The 21,822-nt window shown below is 41.7% G+C and overlaps 1 protein-coding gene across 3 annotated transcripts in view; it reads left to right on the forward strand.

The window, feature by feature from the left end:
* Positions 1–19,360, forward strand: part of RUNX2 (RUNX family transcription factor 2) — a 219,076-nt gene extending 199,716 nt beyond the window's left edge. For all 3 annotated transcript variants that reach the window (XM_030198761.1, XM_030198762.1, XM_030198763.1), the window contains one exon: positions 17,798–19,360. In XM_030198761.1, the coding sequence (XP_030054621.1) occupies positions 17,798–18,276 (479 nt within the window). In that variant the 3' untranslated portion in view covers positions 18,277–19,360. The remainder of the gene's footprint in view (positions 1–17,797) is intronic.
* Positions 19,361–21,822: the final 2,462 nt, after the last annotated feature.

The raw sequence follows: 21,822 nt of genomic DNA on the forward strand, positions 1-21,822 counted from the left end.
GTCTCTCTAGCTAAATCAGGAAATTTTTGAACTTAGTCCACAAAAAAGATGCATTCATGTAACAGAAATATAGCCAAAATATATTGTTTCTATCCAGTTCCAGAACAAAAGTCACTAGAAGAGTGATTCGTTCAGTTATAACCTCCAAAGAGCTCTCCAAAAATTCTGTGAGATTTAACTCAGGTTTAGGATTCACAGAGGAGCTTCTCATAGTGTCGGATAGGTATAGGGCTCTAACTAAGAGTGGAAAACCCTCGGTTGGAACTCCCAATATCTCATGAAAATATTTCTTTAGCATATGTAAAGCAGGTATTAATGGAGATTTAGGAAAATTTAAAAATCTCAAGTTATTCCTCCTTCCATGATTATCTAGATATTCTAGCTTCCGAGCCAGATCCCTGGAAGTCACTGATGCAAAGCTCTGCAATTGTTTAACTTCAGCATTCAATGAACCAATTCTAGCAGACTGAAGGTCCAAATCCTGAGATAAAATCTGATAATAATGTTTTAAATTAGAAACTTTGCCCCTGTTGGAGCTAGTAATTTGAAGGAGGGAAGAATTTCAACCTTGAATTGCAACCCACAAGGACTCCATGGTCACCACAGCCGGATTTTTTAAGCCTCTAGTTCCAGTGAAACTAGATCTCTAGTTTGGGGGGAGACTAGAAAAAGTAGCCTGCACTCTGTCAGATGTTACAACAAGTGGGGAAGATGCAGCGACAGGCCCTCCACTTGCTGCTGGGAAGACAAACTCCACATCAGGCGTCTCGCTACCCTGCATCTCAGGCGACTCTAAACTGCTTCTGGGTCTTGTAGGAGCTGTGCCTGAGGGAGGGCTAAGCAACACTCTCTCTGTGCTGCAATCCAGCGAAAATGCTGCGGATCCAACTGAAGCAGCTGCTGGCTCTTCCAGCGGTTGAATGCCGAATCGCTCTAGGGTTGCTTGGCGCAAGGTAAAGTTACCTCTAGGGTTAGAGGAGGGAATAGCCCTGGTTTTCTCCTTCCATTTCTCCATGTTTAGCATGAGGAAAGTCACCAAAGTGTCAAACAAGAAATCAGGAGCTCAAAAACACCTGACTGCTCCAAGCGCCATCTTGATTCTCTTCCCCCACTTCATTCTCACAAACATCCTTCAACTCCTGCCACCCTTTCTTTATTCACTAACACCATTGAAGAGGAAACTACACGTCTTCTTTCCTCCTTCAAACTCACTACCTGTTCCTCTGATCTCATTCCCACCCATCTATTCAGCTCTATTTTCCTACAGTCATCCCTTCTATCAACTGTTCCTAATGCCTTTAAACATACTGTGGTTACATCATTCCTCAAAAAACCATCACTGGACCCTACCTGCCCTTTCAACTATCATCCCATCTCCCTCCTCCCCTTCTTATCCAATCTTCTTGAACATGCTGTTCACCGCCAGTGTCTTGACTTTCTTTCATCTTAAGCTATTCTTGATCCACCACAATAAGGCTTTCACCCTCTACATTCAGCTGAGACAGACCTTGCCAAAGTCTCCAGTGATGTTTTCTTCTTACCTCTCCAATCGTACTTTTAGCAAATGCTCTGGTGGATCCTTTTCCACTGCTTTCCCATGTCAGTCGGTGTACCTCAGGGCTCTGTCTTGGGGCCTCTCCTTTTTTCTCTCTATACTTATTCCCTTGGTGCTCTGATCTCCTCCCATAGTTTTCAGTATGATCTTTATGCCAATGACTCCCAGATCTACCTCTCCACACCAGGCCCAAGTCTCAGCCTGCTGGTGACATTGCTGCCTGGATGTCTCACCACCATCTGAAAGTGGACATGGCCAAGGCTGAATGTCTTATTTTCCCCACTAAACCCACCTCTCCTCTTTCCCCATTTTTGGCTTCTGTGGATAACACTTTCATCCTCCCTGTCTCAGTGCTTATAACCTTGGGGTCATTTTTGATGCCTCACTTGCTTTCTCTGCACATATTTCTCTATAACATCATCAAAATTTGCCCCTTCCTTTCTGAGCACACCAAAACCCTAATCTCATCACCTCACACTTAGATTAATGCAATTTGCTTCTCACAGGTTTCCCTCTAAACCATTTCTTTCCCCTTCAATCTGTTCAACATTCTGCTGCATAAACTTATCTTCTGTCAGTGTCGCTACATCCACATAACCCTTCTCTTCAAGTCACATTATTGATTCCTTATCCATTTCAATATACAGTTCAATCTCACTTTTATCTGTATCCTTCTCGCTGTTAACTCCAAACTCCTTTCCTTTTACCTTGCTGCACCATATGCCTGGAATAGACTTCCTTAGTCAGTATGTCTTGCTCTGTTTCTTGTCCTATTCAAATCTAAGCTAAAAGCTCACCATTTTGAGGCTGCTTTTAACTCTTAGCCCCCTATTCACCTGTTCAGTACCCATGTCTGTTTTAATCATTCCCACAATAAATAGCACCCTAATCTCTTGTCCTGTTTGTCTGTCTTGAATAGATTATAAACTCTGCCCAGCAGGGACTATCTCTTATGTGTTTTGTGTATAGTGCTGCATACATCTAGTTGCACTATAGAAATGATAAATAGTAGTAGTAGTACTGCAGTGAGGATTTATCAGGACCATTACTGTTGTAAAAAGCAGACACTAGAGGTAGGTATATAAAATAATGTCCCACATTCGCCTGTTTCATATCTTAGCCTATAGGAAACAGTGATTAATGCTGTGGACTTCCTCCTCCCAGCTGGTCTAATTCTAGGAACTAGTGGTCTTGTGCAGGATAGCACACCATAATGCAATAAGTTTAACTTTGGGCTAGTATGAATTGTAGAGAACCTGAGCATCTAAGCCAGGATTCTTCCACCACCCTTAACTTTCAAAACGTCATGTTTTAAATACATAGGAGTTCAGTTCCAAACACTAAAGACCATTTAAAATTATAGGAGGGTGGGTCCTAAATGCTATCATTTTTGAAAGATTTTATTTTCAGAAATTGCAGATAAATGATGATTTTTAAGTGATCACAATTGCATAAGCTGTGAAACAGAGAGCTCCTTAAACTTTCTTGCTGCACCTCAGGAAGAGGAGACAAATCCACAGCAGACAAATACTTTGATAGTCAAGACTCCTCTTCATTAATTATAAGTGTATTGATATTAGAGGTTCTATTTTCAGTGAAAGGAGGCCTCTCTTCTCTCTCTTGTGGCTCTTTGTACTGGTAGCCATCACTCATTAGTGGTTTTTAATTTTTCTGAAACTCAAATAAGGGCTGAAAGGGTGGATTAGTGTGCTCCTTTTTTTTGGCTAATCTTGGGCACACAACCACATCTGAAGCCGCTTGGCTCATTATGAATTTCATGGAAACTGATTCCCTGAAAGTGTTTCCATATGTGCGTTCCCAAATATATCCTCATCCTTTCTAAATGGAATCCAAACTCACGCATGGGCTAGAAATGGCTTCACGATGCAACAGAGAGAGAAAAAGAGAGCAAGAGAGAGAGAGAGAGTGTGTGTGGCCCCTTGAAAGGCACAGAATCTTGGGGTCCCATGTGCTGACTTTCGCCTTGTAACATGTCCGGTTTTGTAGGAAAAGCTGCTTCCCTATTTTTCAGCATTCTTGATCAGCCAAGCAAAGAATCATTTGACTTTCCACAGCGAATGAAGTCTGCTGTTTTGAAGAGGATTCTGATTTGATAGAGTGGGCTTTTAAGAGATCGAACTCTCAAGAGGTTTTTTTTCTTTTCTTGTCTTTCTTTCATTCTACATGGCACTGCATGAGCTGCTTGAGAATCAGATGATCTTTCAAAACTGAAGCATGCAATTAAAAAAAATTCATGAAAACACTAAAAATAAATATTTAGACTGTGTTTAAACTGTATAAGTAACCCATGGTTTCCTTTGAGGGAAAAAAAAAGAAACTAGACTGTTGTTAACCAGTTTGATATTTGCACATGAAAAAGAGAAAGGCAATATATTATGTTCAGGGATGTCCTGTTCGCAGTATTGGATGGGAAGTGAATATTCATTTTGGGGTAATTCTATAATCTGGTGCTTTGATTTGGGTGCCGTGGAGGGGCATTTTCGAAAGGGACGTCCATGTTTTGATTTGGACGTCCTTGCAAAACGTCCCGATCCAGGAGCGGGGAAACCCGTATTTTCGAAACAAGATGGGCGTCCATCTTTCGTTTCAATAATACGGTCGTGGACGCCCAAATCTTGAAATTTAGGTCGTCCCTAGAGATGCTCGTCCTTAGACTTGGTCGTTTCTGCTTTTCGGTGATAATGGAAACTAAGGACGCCCATCTCAGAAACAACCAAATGCAAGCCCTTTGGTCGTGGGAGGAGCCAGCATTCGTAGAGCACTGGTCCCCCTGACATTCCAGGACACCAACCGAGCACCCTAGGGGGCACTGCAGTGGACTTCAGAAAAAGCTTTCAGGTGCATAGCTCCCTTACCTTGTGTGCTGAGCCCCCCCAACCCCCCCCCCCCCACACAACCCACTACCTACAACTGTACACCACTACCATAGCCCTTATGGGTGAAGGGGGCACCTAGATGTGGGTACAGTGGTTTTGTGGTGGGTTTTGGAGGGCTCGCTGTTTCCTCCACAAACGTAACAGGTAGGGGGGATGGGGTAGGATCCACCTGTCTGAAGTACACTGCACCCACTAAAACTGCTCCAGGGACCTGCATACTACTGCCACGGACCTGAGTATGACACCTGAGGCTGGCATAGAGGCTGGCACAAAATATTTTTACAGATGTGTTTTGAGGGTGGGAGGGGGTTAGTGACCACTGGGGGAGTAACGGGAGGTCATCCCTGATTCTCTCTGGTGGTCATCTGGTCATTTCGGGCACCTTTTTGTGCCGTAGTCGTAAGAAAAACAGGTCCGGGTGAAAACGTCCAAGTGCTCATCAGGGACGTCCTTGTTCTTTCGATTATGGGTCTAGGACGTCCAAGTGTTAGGCATGCCCAAGTCCCGCCTTCGCTACGCCTCCGACACGCCCCCATGAACTTTGGCTGTCCCTGCGACGGAGTGCAGTTGGGGACATTCAAAATTGGCTTTCGATTATACCGATTTGGACGTTTCTGTGAGAAGGACCTCCATCTTCCGATTTGTGTCGAAAGATGGGCATCCTTCTCTTTTGAAAATGAGCCCAGTAGTATAGCATGCTTAGCACCAATTCTATAACAGCTTCAGGGTATTGCTAAACCGTTATATAATACTAGCATAAAGTCACATTGCTGTCTCAGAAGTCAGGTGTGCCCACTTATAGTCAATGGCTGGTGTAAGTAAGCAATTGACAGTAATCTTGGCAACATGCCTATGGCCCACCCCCTTGTATCTACATCTTAAGCAAGTTTGGTGCATACTTTATAGAAGAATGGTAGCACTTACACATATAAATACCAATTATTGCTGCCTCTGATATGCATAGGGCTAGAATAATATAAACTATGTGCCTATTTGGAGCCCAATATTAGGCACCAGCTTACAAAATTGCCCTTTTTGTGCCCAAGAAGATTTTTACAGATGAAATTTAGGTAAGCCAAATGGTGCAACCTGTATTGTTGTTGCTGGGTAATATTCTGTCCTCCTACTCTTTATTTTCATCTTTATTTATAGGAAAATAATTAATACTGCTCTTCTCCATTTTTAACACATCATAAATGTAGGCATGATGGTTTTGCCCTCTCCACCCACATATGGACAGGATCATAGCTCTCTTCGTAATACACTTATTTGAATGCGATATTCAACCTGAGTTCTTTCTCATTTCTGGAAACTAAAGGTCACATGGCATTCCTGAAATTAAAAATGGTTCTGGTTTAATACCATAAGAACTATGGTCCCTTCTTTCATGTGTGGGTGGAGAGAGAAAAAGCCATCATGCCTATATTTATGACTCTTTAAAAATGGAGAGCAGCTGTAGACAATCCTATTCAAAAACAGTCAAACTACATACAGCTGTATGCCGCTGATTAGCTGCATTTTATGTATTTATATTTGATTAGTTCTTTTTTAGTATTTATGGAAATCAAGGATTGATCACAATAGCCTGAGCCAGACACATTGTAATCAAGCACTATGCAGAGACCTTCCAAAGAACTCTAACAATGTGCTTTCATTGCTTCTGTTGTTTTAGTCTTGGCTCTGTATTGTCATTGACTGCTGTGCCAAACTGTGTGGCCATTAGAAGCATGCAGAAACATTTGCAGATAAGGTGAAATTAGATAAAACTAAGTTGTAGGAGGTTGTAGAAATTGAAATAAAGTCTCTGAATATCACTATTGAATCTATTGAATCTAATTAAAAAAATACATTTTCAAAACATAGAAAGACGATGAAATTTGCACTTTAGTCTATTGGCAAACCTTCCCTTTTTTTTTGTTAAACAAATTTGGGTGGAATGTTGTCAATTTTGCTATTTTTCACCTTTTGTATTTACAGTAACCAAATAAAATCCATAGTTTTGTGAGTATGCAAATTTTGTGCAGCTCTTGCAAAATGAATGTTTTACTTTAATGGCCATGTAAAGTAGAGAAATGGCCAATAACTTCTAAGGTGAAACCACCAGATTGTTTTATTTAGTTTAGTTTGTATTTGATATACCACTTTTCATATTAAACAACAAAGTGATTCACAACCAATAAGAGCAGAACAGGGGTAAAAAACAAAAGGAAATAGAACTAACAATGCTTTATTTATTTTTATTTATTTGTTGCATTTGTATCCCACATACTGGGAAAAACAGTCACTGACCAATTACATAGCAATAAGACCAGTTAAAAATGTAAGTAAAACATAGGTAAAAACTCATCCTCCACCCATGTTGCTCAACAGCACCCCAAAAGTTCTCAAAAATAGAGTTTTAAGCCCTATTCTAAACCTTCCATAAGATGTCTCAGCATGTGGGTAAGCAGGCAAAGAATTCCAAAGTGCTAGACCAGTGAAGAAAATGGCCAACTGATGTGCTGATTCCAACTTGGCGCTTAATGGGTGGGGGGAGATGGTAGAGGTTACTATAACTTACACCACATTTTAGACACAAGGTCTGCAGAGGTGTAAGCCAAGTGCATATATTTTGTCGATTTGCAAACTTACAGCTATGGATTGGGAAAAGGAATAAAAAAAGAGGTGATAAAGGGACATTGGTAGTCTTGTGCAGGATAGCACATCAGAATGCAATAAGTTCACCTTTCTACGCCAAGATTCTGCCACTACTCAAAACTTAATTTCAAAACTTAATTTAAAAAAATACGTCTGAGCTGTTAGAGGACATTAAGCACTTACCCCCAGATTCTATATAGTGCGCCTAGAGATCCATGCCAAAATTGGCACGGATTCTATAACAATGCGCATAACTTAACAAGCTAATAAGTCTTGATAACAGCACTTAATAAGCAATAATGAGCACTAATTGGCACTGATTAGAATGTAGGTGCACAACTTGCTAAGCGTATTCTGTAACGTTGTGTGCCAAACTTCGAACATGTGCAGGCAAAAAGGAGTGTGGTTATGGGCAGGGAAATGGGCATTTCATGGCTATTCCAAAATTTCCGTTACTAGTTATAGAATATGGCCCAGTGCACCTAAATCTACCTGCTGGGATTTATGCCATGTTGTTGTTGGCGTAAATGGGTGCGCATAGATTTAGGTGCTGAAGTATCAACTAAGCGTATTTATTTTTATTTTGTTACATTTGTACCACGCGCTTTCCCACTCATGGCAGGCTCAATGCGGCTTACATGGGGCAATGGAGGGTTAAGTGACTTGCCCAGAGTCACAAGGAGCTGCCTGTGCCTGAAGTGGGAATTGAACTCAGTTCCCCAGGACCAAAGTCCACCACCCTAACCACTAGCTAGGCCATTTCAATAATCGGCATGGAAGCATTAGCCAGCTAGTGTGTTACACTTACCACACGCTAATTGACTAACACAGAGTTAATGCTGGACCCCTTATCACCTCCTTTTGCTTCTGTGGTAATGTGGATCAGGTAACATAGAGGCCCTTTTGTGAAAGTGTGGCAAACCTACCACGGGCTTGCTGCACAGCAATTTGGCTCTACCGCCAGGCTCCCGGGGGAGCCTGGCAGTAGTTCTCACCCCCAGTGCATGCTATTCTCAGCACTAGAATAATGTTTTTGTATTTTTAGCACTGAGGCAAGCTCTGTTGAGCAGGGACTATCTTTTCGTGTTAATTTGTACAGCGCTGCGTAAGTCTAGTAGCGCTATAGAAATGTTTAATAGTAGTAGTAGTAGGGGCATGCCCACTGGTAATTGGGCAATGCTACGCGATGCCCGGTTAGCGTTGGGCTACCATGAATTGGCAGTATGGCAAGTGTTTAACTTACCGCATGGCCATTTCTTTCTTTCTTTTTTTTTTTTTTTAAAGGCTTTTACCGATGCCGGTAAAAGGGGGCCTCAGCATGCGGCAAACCTGTGTGCCAATGCCACCACAGGCAATGAACATGTGTTGCAGTTCCTGGAAATATTTCTTAAGAACCCTACTAACCTGCAGAAACCAAAGAAATTCTAGCACATTGCTGTGTTTGTAAGTTATCAAATGATTGCAGTTATCCTTAAACCCACATTATTATTATTATTATTAACATTTGTATAGCGCTACCAGACGCACACAGCGCTGAACACCTGACATAGAGAGACAGTCCATGCTCAATAGAGCTTATAATCTAAAAATAATACAGACAGACAAGACAATTAAGGGTGAGGGAAGTACTGGGTGAGAAGGAACAAGGGGAGGCAATTGAGTAGTAGCTAGGAGCCAAAAGCAGTGGTGAAAAGGTGGGTTTTCAGCATAGATTCGAAAACAGGTAGAGATGGAGCTAGACGTACAGGCTCAGTTAAAGTATAATCTTAGGAATTCAAAACAGTGCATATATATTAATGTAGAAGTCCTTTGTGATTTAGTTTTTGGAATTATAATAATAATAAGACCATAGTTTAAAAAAAATAAAATATAGGTTTTTTGGGTGGGGGGGGGGGGGGGGGGGATTCAGTACTTTCTTATTTTTGGAGGTTTTCACATTTTCTTTTTCAGAGGCAAAATGCTTCCAAATGCAGGTTAACTGTAGCCCTGTCCACATCTACATCATATAGCCAGAAGGAGGTAACGCACCCACTGAACTAATAACTGAAAGTGATTGGCCACAGTGTCTCTAAGCTGGCAGAAAATTTGTGGCATTGCTTTTTGAAAACCACAGTCAGGGGGTCAGTAATTGAAAAAATGAATGTCAACTAGCATTAAGCTTAACTTGAACCATTTTGGCATGTCCCTTGGCTGTAAAACAACAATTACCATTATTGAAACTGCAGCAGGTAGAAGGAAGGGAAAAAGGGAAAGGGTGGGGCACGCATTAAAATAATTACTTATTTAAAATCAGCAGAATTCCTTGGCTGGTATCCAGGTCTGGGGTTTTAATGAGGCCTCGACAACATAATAAATGAAACCACATGGAATTTTAATTGTTCTCATTTTAAAACCCAGCGAACCCAGGCTCAGCATTTTCTGCCTAGGAAACTGTAACAGTATGGATCCTGAGCATCTGTGTGTCATTTTTTGTCTCAGTTTGAAAAGGCCTGTGTCTTCCATTTCTCTCGTCTCAGCTTTGCATTGAACTAGGTGTAAGCACATATTGTCAAATGTACACTGTGGAAAAGAAAAAGCTTTTGTGCTACTAGATCTAGGCATTTTTATTTGCTTATTAATTATTTATTTACAGTATTATAAAGATTTTCTAGACCACTAATCAGGGCAGGCCCCTCTGAATGGTTTAGAAGCTAAAAACATACTGGTCAATTTTCAGCTGGCTGTGGTCAGCGTTTTGTTAAACACTGACTGTCAACGGCTAAGTTAGACTCAGTTGAGCTAGACTCGACATCAAAAATCTGGGTCTGACCAGACTGCTACTGGCCACCTGAACTTACATAGGTAGATTTTCTTCCACACCTGCCCCTGCTGATTCTGACCCCCTTCCTCTTCCCCCACCCCCCTCCAGAGATCAGACTCTCTTCCTGACCCCCCTCCCAGGGCCTCGATGGAGGTTGGACCATGTTGGGGAGGTGGGAGGCAGAGGAATGTATCCATATCTTTGGCTGCTACCTGGAAGTTATGTGGGTGCCGGCACCTATAAAGCTAAGTGTCCAAAATTAGGACTGCTATTTATGGGGTACTAATTGGTCACTTAACTGTGGGGCCCTTTTACTAAGCCGCTTAGGCACCTACACATGCCCAGCGCTTGACAATTTTGAATTACTGCTTGGCTATCGTGTGGCCCTTGAGGTAATTTCATTTTTGATGCACGTCTGCTACGCACGCCAGAAAATATTTTGTATTTTCTGGCGCGTGGGTGGTAATCATTCTACGCACGTGGACCATTACTGCCCAGTTAGCACGTGAGACCTTACCACTATCCAGCTTATAATCGAACGAGAATAACGCCCAAGTTCCGACCTAAATCGGGAGATGGGCGTTCTTCTCACAAAAACAAATAAAGCGGCATAATCGAAAGCCGAACTTTGGACGCTTTCAACTGCACTCCGTCGCGGATGCGGACAAAGTTGACGGGGGAGTGTCGGAGGCGTGGTGAAGGCGGAACTGGGGCGTGGTTATCACCCGAACAGAGATGGGCGCCCTTCGCCGATAATGGATGCGTTTGTAGCTAGAATTTAGGGCACTTTTCCTGGACCCTGTTTTTTGACGAATAAGGCCCCAAAAAGTGCCCTAAATGACCAGATGACCCCCAGAGGGAGTCGGGGATGACCTCCCCTGACTCCCCCAGTGGTCACTAACCCCCTCCCACCACAACAAATGATGTTTCACAACTTTTTACTTTCACCCTCAAATGTCATACTCTCCTCCCAAGCAGCAGTATGCAGGTCCCTGGAACAGTTGTTAGGGGGTGCAGTGGACGTCAGGCAGGTGGACCCAGGCCCATCCCCCCCTACCTGTTACAATTGTGCTGCTTAATGCTACTAGTCGTCCAACCCCCCCAAACCCCCTGTACCCACATGTAGGTGCCCCCCTTCACCGCTTAGGGCTATAGTACTGGTGTAGACTTGTGGGCAGTGGGTTTTGAGGGGGATTTGGGGGGCTCAACACCCAAGGGAAGGGTGCTATGCACCTGGGAGCTCTTTTACCTTTTTTTTTGTTTTTGTAAAAGTGCCCCCTAGGGTGCCCGGTTGGTGTCCTGGCATGTGAGGGGGACCAGTGCACTATGAATCCTGGCCCCTCCCACGAACAAATGCCTTGCATTTATTCGTTTTTGAGCTGGGCGATTTCATTTTCCATTATCGGTGAAAAGCAAAAACGCCCAGCTCACACCTTGGCGAATAAAGCATGGGCGTCTATTTTTTTAAAAAAATACGGTTCACTCCGCCCCTTCACGGACCCGTTCTCGGAGATTAACGCCCATGGAGATAGGCGTTTCTGGTCGATTATGCCCCTCTATGTCATTTTGCCGCACGTCCATTTTCGGCAAAAATAAAAAAAGGCATTTTTTTACAGGTGCGCTGAAAAATAATTCTGCGCACTCCCGAAACACACATCTTCACTACCACAGGCTATTTTTCAGCACGCCTTTGTAAAAGGTCCCCTATATGGGCAGCAGCACTGAATATTGCCGGCACCCACGTAGCTGCTGGCTTCTCCCTCACTTCACCCTCAGAACAACTGCCCACTGTAAAAATGGCCTCTTAGTGCCACTTTTCAGTGGAACTGCTTGGTTAAGTGCCGCTGAATATCAGCAGCCAACCCACAGAGCATGACATAAGTGGGCAAGAGTTTCTCTTACCCACTTAAATTGTTTTGAATAACAGGCTCATAAAATAAAAATAAAGCACAGAAGAATGAAACAGTGATTTATGCCTAGTCTCACCCTAAGTGTCATCATTAACCCCCAGATTCTATATAGCATGACTTAAGTTCTGCACGCATATCCGGTCATATTCCGGATTTGTGCATGCAACTTAATTAGTTAACAAGCCAGTCAGCACTGATAATTTCCACTTAACAAGCAATTATAGACTCTAATTGGCATTAATTAGAATTTACTCTCACTTCTGTCTAAGTGTATTCTGTAACGTGATGTGTGTAAATTCTAAGTCGCATAGTTGAAAAAGGGATGTGGAATGGGTGGGTCATGGGCATTTCTCAAATCTTTGCCTAATTTAGGCGTCGGGATTTACACCAAGTTTTACATGGTGTATTTGCCTGCAACTAAATTTAGTCATGCAGACAGGCTCTCAGCATTTTCTATAATCCATGTGGAAATTTAGGATTATTCTATAAAGTATGCCTAAATTTATAGAATAATCCTAAGTAGAGGAGTGTGGTAGCCGTGTTAGTCCACTCTTAAGGTTATCAATAGAAATCAAACAAAATAAAACATGGAAAAGAAAATAAGATGATACCTTTTTTATTGGACATAACTTAATACATTTCTTGATTAGCTTTCGAAGGTTGCCCTTCTCCCTGTTTATTTCCGATCTGAGGAAGAAGGGCAACCTTCGAAAGCTAATCAAGAAATGTATTAAGTTATGTCCAATAAAAAAGGTATCATCTTATTTTCTTTTCCATGTTTTATTTTGTTTGATTTCTATAGAATAATCCTAAATTTCCACACAGATTATAGAAAATGCTGAGCGCCTGTCTGCGTGAGTAAATTTAGTCGCAGGCAGATACACAAAGTAAAACTTTTTTTTTTGGTGTGGATTTTTGAGGCACCATATATATAGAATCTAGCCCTAAATGCTTGCTAAATAATGTTTTGAGATGAATTTTGAATTTAGTCAATGAGGATTCCTGCCACAAGCTTAGAAGCAAGCTATGCCAAAGAGCTGGACCTAGATTTAAAAAAAATGCAGAATGGTGGGTGCTTTCAAATTGCACTTGAGGCAAAGAGGAAATTTTGAGCAATACAGCCTGAGAGAAGCACAAACAAATGTCACAAACCGATACAACTGACACCCCCTCCACTCTTGCCCACTGGAAAAGATTGATCACATTTATGACATTCATAAAGGAGATCTTGCTGACAAAAGTTTGAGATCCTTGCTTAGCATTAGTGATGAGATCCTTGCTTAGCATTAGTGATATGCACTTGGTAGCATGCATTGAGATCATTTGGGCATCTTCAGATTTTTAGTGTGGGAAAAATTGATTGTATATGCAAAATCCTATGAATTAATCTATGTGCAATTAAAAAGTTCTAATGTGTACAAAAAAAGTTATTAAAATGAAGATGTGAAGCAAATGTAATCCCTCATCATAATGAGGATTACTAAGAGTATGTAGGTAGAACTCTCCAGAGTCATTGGGTGGGGGGGGGGGGGGGGGAGAATTAGAGGTGTAAGAGGCATAGGGATCCAAGCCCAAGGGGTGGGTTCTGGGATAACTTGCAGAAGAGAAGTGCTATTAAGTAATCATTGATAGTTGGGGAGGAGTCAAAATTGATAAAAGGGAATACAGAGGGGAAACACAGGGTCTTTGGTTGCCTGTACCTCCGCTGAGACCCATGGAGGAGAGGGGGATCCTAGAGTGGCAGAATAAAATGGGGCTGAATTAAGAGCGCTGCTGACCCTAACAAGGCAACTGAGAAGGAGTGAGGATCTCCGGGTGGGTAAGGGGAACCCAGCCCGAGAACAGGAACTTGATCAGGGGAAGCCTATTCAAGGCTGGGGTGCAACTCTGGGAAGCACATTGCTGGAAGGAGGACAGCTGAAAGGGTCTCTGCCTGAAGGGGAACTAGGTTGTGATCAGGAGTATCAGGAGCAGCCTTGGATTATTTCTAGGCCAAAGGGACGCGTGAAGGACCGGTGGGGCTGTAAATATGTAAATACTTTGAACTTACTAAGGGGTCCTTTTACTAAGGCACGCTAAAAAAATGGCTTGCGGCAGTGTAGGCGTGGGTTTTGGGCACGCACCGATCCATTTTTAGTGTGCCTGTAAATAAGGGCTTTTTTTTTTGCCGAAAATGGATGTGCTGCAAAATGAAAATTGCTGCGTGTCCATTTTGGGTCTGAGACCTTACTGCCAACCATTGACCTAGTGGTAAAGACTCATGTGGTAACCAGGCGGTAATGACCTATGTGCGCCAAATGCCACTTGGCGCGTGTCTGTTATGTGCGCCTGGAAAACTTTTTTCAGATGCATGTCTCAGACTTGCACCAAAAATGAAATTATTTCAAGTTCCACGCGGTAGTCAGGTGGTAACTCCATTTTGGCACGCATTGGGCATACGTAGACACTTACGCGGCTTAGTAAAAGGAACCCTAAGTGAAATGAGTTGGAAAGTGATTGAGGTTGTATCACACAATCTTGACTAGACAAGAGGACTGTTGAGACCAAATGTTAATTGAACAAAGAAGATATAAAATGGTTTACTTGACAGTTGCAGAAAGTTGAGTAAAGTTGAATTTGCCTAAAGGCATAATTTTTGGAATGCTGTGTGGTTCTTTGGATCAAGAGTGAGGACACTTGCTCCCAGGTCTGGCAGAGAACCCTTTCTGAAGCCCAGCTTCATTCCCCATTGCTTCTAGATCGCTGTTCCAGACCTTAACCTACGCCCAAGCTCAACTAGATAGGACTGTATATTATGGGGCGTGTGGAGTGAGAGAGTGCAGTGGTGAGAAAGAAACAAAAATCTTTTGGTGACCAGGTCGGATGTTGGAGCTGAACGAGCTGGTAGTGCGGCGAACGAGACCCAGGTTACACAAATATTTTAAAAATTCTCCAAAACAGAAAAACGTTCAGAAAAATCTGAAAATGCAGAATTTTTTTGGACATGTACATCCCTACTCAGCACCATTCACATCTGCGCTTTAGCGGTGTTGCCTTCCATTTTGAAAAGGGCATTATTATTATTTTACAGCCTTTTCCCTTTGTCACTGAGCAAATCAAGGTAATTATAATGCTAACACATAAAGAATGTCATCAGAGGGTGACAAATATATAGTGGTACATGTCAGATTTTCTTTTCTCTTTAAATTGACTCATTTTTAGTTTCAGAGATTGCCTACTGTACATTTCATATTTACTCTGGTGTTTACTAAGCCACTACCGTTGCTGGCTGTGCGCAAGTTCCGACAAAGCCCATTCATTTTGAATGGACTGTGTCAGCAATGCTGGACGGAAGATGCTAGCGCAGCTTAGTAAACCCTAGAGTAAATATGAAATGTACAGTAGGCAATCTGTGAATAGGGTCTTTTCTAAGGCTATAGTTTTAAAATATTTAAGATAAAACCCGTGAAATATTTTGAGCTATCAAAAAACTCAAGTCAAACCAAAATCTTACTCATAGAGTCAATGATAGGGAGATTTTGATTTCAGTGTTTTCCTGTTGACACAGAAAGGTGGAAACTTTCCTGAAAAGGATGCCTTTTATGTGTAATAATTTCCTTTTAGTTTGTGGTGTTTGGCATTTAGCAGGTGTTATCTATCGAGAAGATTGAGATGACGGTGTAACACCTGGCTTCCTTGATGTTTTAACAGTTAAAGACAGATTTCATGAGAAACTAAGGGCTCCTTTTACCAAGCTGCAGTAAAAGGGGGTCTGCAATTCCTGCAGTGAGTAAAAGGTGGTTTTCAGCAAAAAAAAAAAAAAAAAGAGAAATGGCCCTGTGCTAATCACAGGGATTGGTGTGCAGCCATTTCCAAGGGGTGCCCTTACCACCACCTATTTAGGGGACAGTAAGGGCTCGTGCGCTAACCCAGCAGTATGCAGGCAGCAGGCGGTGCTGTCCGATTACCGCCGTGTAAAATATTTTTGTCACACCAGAAATGGCATGCACTGGGGGTAGGAACTACCATCGGGCTCCTGCAGTAGCCTGGCGATAGTCCTGATTTGGTGCGCGACAATGCCGAGGTAGCTCTACTGCAGTGTTGTAAAAGGGCCCCTCAATGCATGACATTCCAAGTTCTTTTAAAATTATGCTTTTCAGCTCATATATAGGAAATAGAGTTAGTTTTCAAAGAGTTTATGCTCCCACCTTTGAGTATGAGGCTTTTGGCCTCGCTGAAAATTTACTACAGCCGCCCTCCTAAATTTTTTTCTCAAAATTCTACTAAATTTCTGAACTTAGGAGCCAATAAGTTAGGTGGTAACAGGGGATGGATTTAATGCGGTAAAAAAAAGTTAGGAGCCTAGCATTGATTTTCAGCACTAGGCTCATTAGGCTTTTAAATCTAGGCAAATGCATGGCAGACCTAAATTTAAGAGCATAATTTTTAAACTAAATGTAGGTGAGCTTTCAGCGGAAGTTTATTGAGCCTTGAAGTCTCTCCACTGTTTCACCTCTCTTCTCATCCACTGTGTTATTGAAGTCTGTCAATACTTGGATAACACATAACACATGGGTTTTCCCTGCATTAACTGCTAGTGCAGAGCCGCTCTTAGGAGCTGTGCATTATTTTCACAGTTAGCACACGGTAAAACTGGGTTCTTTTTGTGGTAGGGGTGTTGCATGGGCAGAGAGTGGGCAAAGAGGCATTTAATATGCGTTTACTGTGTGCTAACTGCCTAATGTAGAGTTAACACGAGACCACCTTCCGCCTCCTAAATAGGAGATGCAAAGTGCTCCCACATTAACTGGGTGCAGGTATCGTGTGTTAATGTGAATGTTAATTCATAACCTACAATAAACAAATAGTGGGAATACCATAATAGGTACCCCTAGGGTGGCATCAGCAGATGGGTTTGCCGCGTATGAGGTCTTCTTTTACTGTAGCGGGCTAAAGGATGTTTAAAAAAAAAAAAAACGGAAATGGCTATGCGGTAAGTTAAGTACTTAAGGCCCCTTTTACTAAGACACGTAGGTGCCTACACATGCCCAACGCGCGGCAAAATGGACTACCGCGTGGCTCTTGCGGTAATTACATTTTTGGCATGCGTCCGCTATGCGCGCCTGAAAAATATTTTTTATTTTCTGGCACGAGTCTGCTACGCGCACCAAGTAGCATCTGATGCATGTAGGTCTTTACCGGCCAAATTCTGTACTGCTAGGTCTGGGGCTGGCGGTAAGGTCTGAGACCCAAAATGGGCGTGCAGGAATTTTGATTTTGCCGCATGTCCATTTTCAGCAAAAAAAAAGGCCTTTTTTACAGGTGTGCTGAAAAATGATTCTGCGCGCATCCAAAACCTGCGCCTATACTACAGCTGGCCATTTTTCTATGCGCCTTTTTAAAAGGACCCCTTAATGTACGGCCGTTTCCTAGGGGGGGCCCTTACCACTTCCTATTTAGGAGGCAGTATGGGCTCCCATGCTAACCTGGTGCTAAAAAAAAAATTAAGCTTTGAACTCCGGAAATGGCACTTGGCACACACTGGCACTTCCTTACTGTGGCTTTGAAAAGGGCCCCTAAATTTGTAGCTACCACATGGTAAAATTTTGTGTTAAGCCACGGTAACTGCAATTTTTACTACAGTTTGTGTAAAGGGCCCCCCTAGACTTCTGTGTTTGGCTAAAATTAGAGGACAAATCTAGGGCCCTGTTTACTAAGCCATGCTATAGGCATGCTAGCGTTTTTAGTACATGCTAAAAATTAATGCACGCTAACGTTAGAGACACTCATATATTCCTGTGGGTGTGTCTAGCGTTAGCACTCGCTAATTTGTAGTGCATGCTAAAAATGCTAGAGCACCTTAGTAAACAGGGCCCTTAGGAGCCTAAATGTTAGGTACTGAGCTTTTTTTGAATATTGGAACCAGTGGTTTTCCTTATTGAAAACTGATTTATTTAAATTACTATGTTAATGAATTAATGTTCATGATGTTTATTTTTGCTTCTTTTTTTTTAACTAGGTGCTTCAGAACTGGGCCCATTTTCAGATCCCAGGCAGTTCCCAAGTATTTCATCCCTCACCGAGAGCCGCTTCTCCAACCCTCGAATGCACTATCCGGCCACTTTTACTTACACACCGCCAGTCACCTCAGGAATGTCGTTGGGTATGTCTGCAACCACTCACTATCATACTTATCTACCACCGCCTTACCCGGGCTCTACCCAGAACCAAAGTGGACCATTCCAAACCAGCAGTACCCCGTATCTCTACTATGGTACTTCTTCAGGATCCTACCAATTCCCCATGGTGCCTGGTGGAGACCGATCTCCTTCTAGAATGCTTCCACCCTGCACCACCACTTCAAATGGCAGTGCTCTGTTAAATCCCAACTTGCCCAATCAGAATGATGGCGTCGATGCAGATGGAAGCCACAGCAGTTCACCAACTGTTTTGAATTCTAGTGGCCGAATGGATGAGTCTGTCTGGAGACCTTATTGAGATTTTTTTGCCCTGTAATTGGGCTAAAATAGGTGAGCCTGAACTAGTTAAGTAACTCACAAGTGCCTGTTTTAAAGATTTTAGTAGTGATATATGCAATTGATGAGATGCCACGTTAAGAATGGGATGACAAATCAGCATAATGCTCCCAAAAATGAGTCACTGAGATTCAAATTACGGAAATAAAAGCATTTATGTCTTTAGTGCATTTACCTTATCTAATGAGTTAAAGGTATTTTTCCACAGGAAAAAAATGTTTTTTTTAAATTTTGTCCAAATGTTTGTAATAAATAGTGGACACTTACAACCCAGTACAAAGACATGGATTGTAGGTATCAGCAGACGTGGCATACAGCATTGTGAGATAAAGCCATACAGTGTATGGGGTGCACTTATACAACCCAGTTTACCGGCTTGCGTACAAAAAGTGTCTATTTCCAGTTGGGTAACTTTTTGAAAATTGAAAATATTGAAGCAAATGAAAGCATGCCTGAGCTCTCGATTTTCCATGGTACCAATCAATGCTGTCTTGCTTTGTCTGATTTTTGCCTTTACGTCAAATACCAAATAATAATAATAATGTTTATGCAAAATAAAAATAGCAATAGCAATATTAGCCATAGCGGTACAGATAATATTTCTATTTGTGTATGTTTTCTTTAAATTATAAATATGTATAAAATTTGAGGTTATTTGCTAACACAAATCCTCCTATAAGTTTAAGGAAATATTTATAATTATTTAATTGCATTTGGACCCAGAATTGTTTTTTTTTTATGTTGACTGGTCCCTAAAAGTGTTTTTTCTAATTAATTATTTTTTGTAACAGAATTTTTTCAGTGGATTATATGCAAAGTTGTACCTGAACTTTCATGAATAATTCCAGCAGATCCAGGCACACTGCTGTATGCATCTATATATTTTTAACGCGTCCATCCTTTGGTACTATGGATGTAGCATATTTCTGTAACTTATGAAGGAAGTGTTGTGTTATATTCAGCTGCCTTCAAGGCAGATTTGCCATTTAAGCAATAATATTATTTTTTAATTAATTAAAAACAAGATTGGCTTTGGCAAAAAAAAATATAATTATATATGTGTATTTAAAACCCCACAAGCATAAAATGCTAGAGTGGGAAAGATACTTTGTTTTCCATAATACAATTATGGCCGATGTCATGTGTAGAAAAAAGCACAAGTTAGAGTAGTCAAATGAACCTTAAATCTTCCAGCTCAATAGGAAGCGCAGACGTCACCTTAAAGCCATTTACCTGGAAACTCACTTCCTGTTTTGGTGTACTTATATGTACAGATGAAGCGGTATAGCACACCCCTAATAAACCATAAAGCATGGTGCCCCTAATCAGGAAAACTATATTTCATTTGGTACTCATTCCTTCGGTTTCTAGTAGCAAACACCATTAAACATCATTGGTAAAAAAAGCAAACAGACTGCATTATAGGGGCCTTTTACTAAAGTGAATTAAGCAGTGAACATGGGAATTATTGTGCGCTAACAGTTAATATGATGGCTTGATGCAGCACATGCTAATTCGTGTGTTAACTGTGCAGTGTGGTGTGGAACAAAGAATAGGGAGAGAAGGGAAATGGGACTTGATATACTACCTTTCTGAAGCTTTTTGCAACTAGATTCAAAGCGGTTTACAGACATTCAGGTACTTATTTTGTACCAGGGGCAATGGAGGTTAAGTGACTTGCCCAGAGTCACAAGGCGCTGCAATGGGAATTGAACTCAGTTCCCCAGGATCAAAGTCCACTGCACTAACCACTAGGCTACTCCTAGGTGTGGACTACCTTTTACAAGTTAACTTACAGTGTGTTAACTGTTACTGCGGAAGATAACATATATCACAACGTGACTAGAGGCCTTTTTACTCAACCAGAGTAAGTTTTTGCACTTTAACGGCAAATATTAATGCATGGCCTGTGCGATAATTCTTTGAGGGTGTGCCTAGCATATCCTCTGCAGTTATTGCACACTAAAGTTCTTTATCATATGTTAAGACTATCTGCAATTGGTTTGGTGCATTTAGGGGCCCTTTTACTAATCCGTGCATAAGCGCCTATGCGTGCCCAACGCGTGTCAATTCTGAGTTACCGCCCGGTTACCGCGTGGCCTGGGTGGTAATTTCATTTTTTACGCGCGTCCGCTACGTGCGGCGGAGAATATTTTAATTTTCTGGCCTGCGGATGGTAATCGGCATTTGAATGCATGTTGACCATTACCGCCCGGCTAACACGTGAGACCTTATAGCTAAGTCAATGGCCGGCGGTAAGGTCTCAGACCCAAAATGGACGTGCACCAATTTTCATTTTGCCTCACGTCGATTTACGGCCCCCCCAAAATGATTCTGTGTGCAACCAAAACACGCGCCTACACTACCGCAGGCCATTTTTCAGCGCACTTTAGTAAAAGGACCCCTTACTGCTTCCTCTTGAGGAGGTGGTATCAGTGCTAACTGCACAAGGGACAGTGATTGGTTATATCACGCGCTAACTGCAGTGAACAGTCTATGCCCATTCTTGACCTATAACCCCCCCCCCAAGTTCCCAACCCTTAACACAGCATGCATTTAATGCATAAATTAACACACACTGTCATGCCAGCATGGTAATAGGTATCATGCTCCTGCAGTAATAGCATGTCCTAATGTGCTCGATAACTGCTAAATGCATTTTAGTGAAAGGGCCACTAGGCATTTTTCTCTGTTAACTGCATAGGTTAATACTGAGCACAGAGGCTTTGCAGTTACTCCACACTAATTTTTGCAGGGAATGCACAGTAGGTGCAAATTTGTACTGAACTTTAGTAAAAGGGTCCCTATGTGTAAGTTCATCAGCTAAAAGTGTGCTTGATGCTACCAAATATTTCATTTCTGGTATGAAATTATATTCTTAAAGTAATGCATGTATGTCCTTGCCTTCTAAAGTTTGTATACCAAATATGTTTTTTAATAAGACTATTTTCAAAGGCTTGTTTTTTTTCTTTAAAAGTGGAAGCTGTAATTGATGCTATTTATTGTTCATTTGTGGTAGCTGGAAGCTGGCCATCCTCCACTTATTTGTAAACAGTAAAGTTAAATTTGTTAATTTCAACAGCACTTAAAAACCAGTGTCTGGTTACACATTTCAGTTTTGGTTTTAACTGAGAGTGAGAGAAAAAGAAAAGTACTGCCAGTGCAAATCATCATTTATTTAATAAAAAAGGTACTATATTTGTACGATAATTTTTTATTGCTGAGGGCTTTTTAAAAGACTTACTGTATGCATATTATGCCATTGTTTTAGGGATGCTTTTGTGTTACAGTGCTATTGTGGCTGCAGGCAGCAAACCAAAGACAAATTGTTCAGGTTTTGGGGTAAAAGTGAAGCACCTTCCTTTGATCTCTGAATAGATGCAGTGTGAGATATGATGTCGGCTAAATATATGTGACCAAAAATTTTATAGAAGTCCAAATTGAGCAGGTGAATAGGGGTGGGGTGGGGGAGAGAGAATGGGGTAAAGTTTATTTTTGTAACCTTATG

The sequence above is a fragment of the Microcaecilia unicolor genome, chromosome 3 (genome assembly GCF_901765095.1).
Source record: "Microcaecilia unicolor chromosome 3, aMicUni1.1, whole genome shotgun sequence".
Lineage (NCBI taxonomy): Eukaryota > Metazoa > Chordata > Amphibia > Gymnophiona > Siphonopidae > Microcaecilia > Microcaecilia unicolor.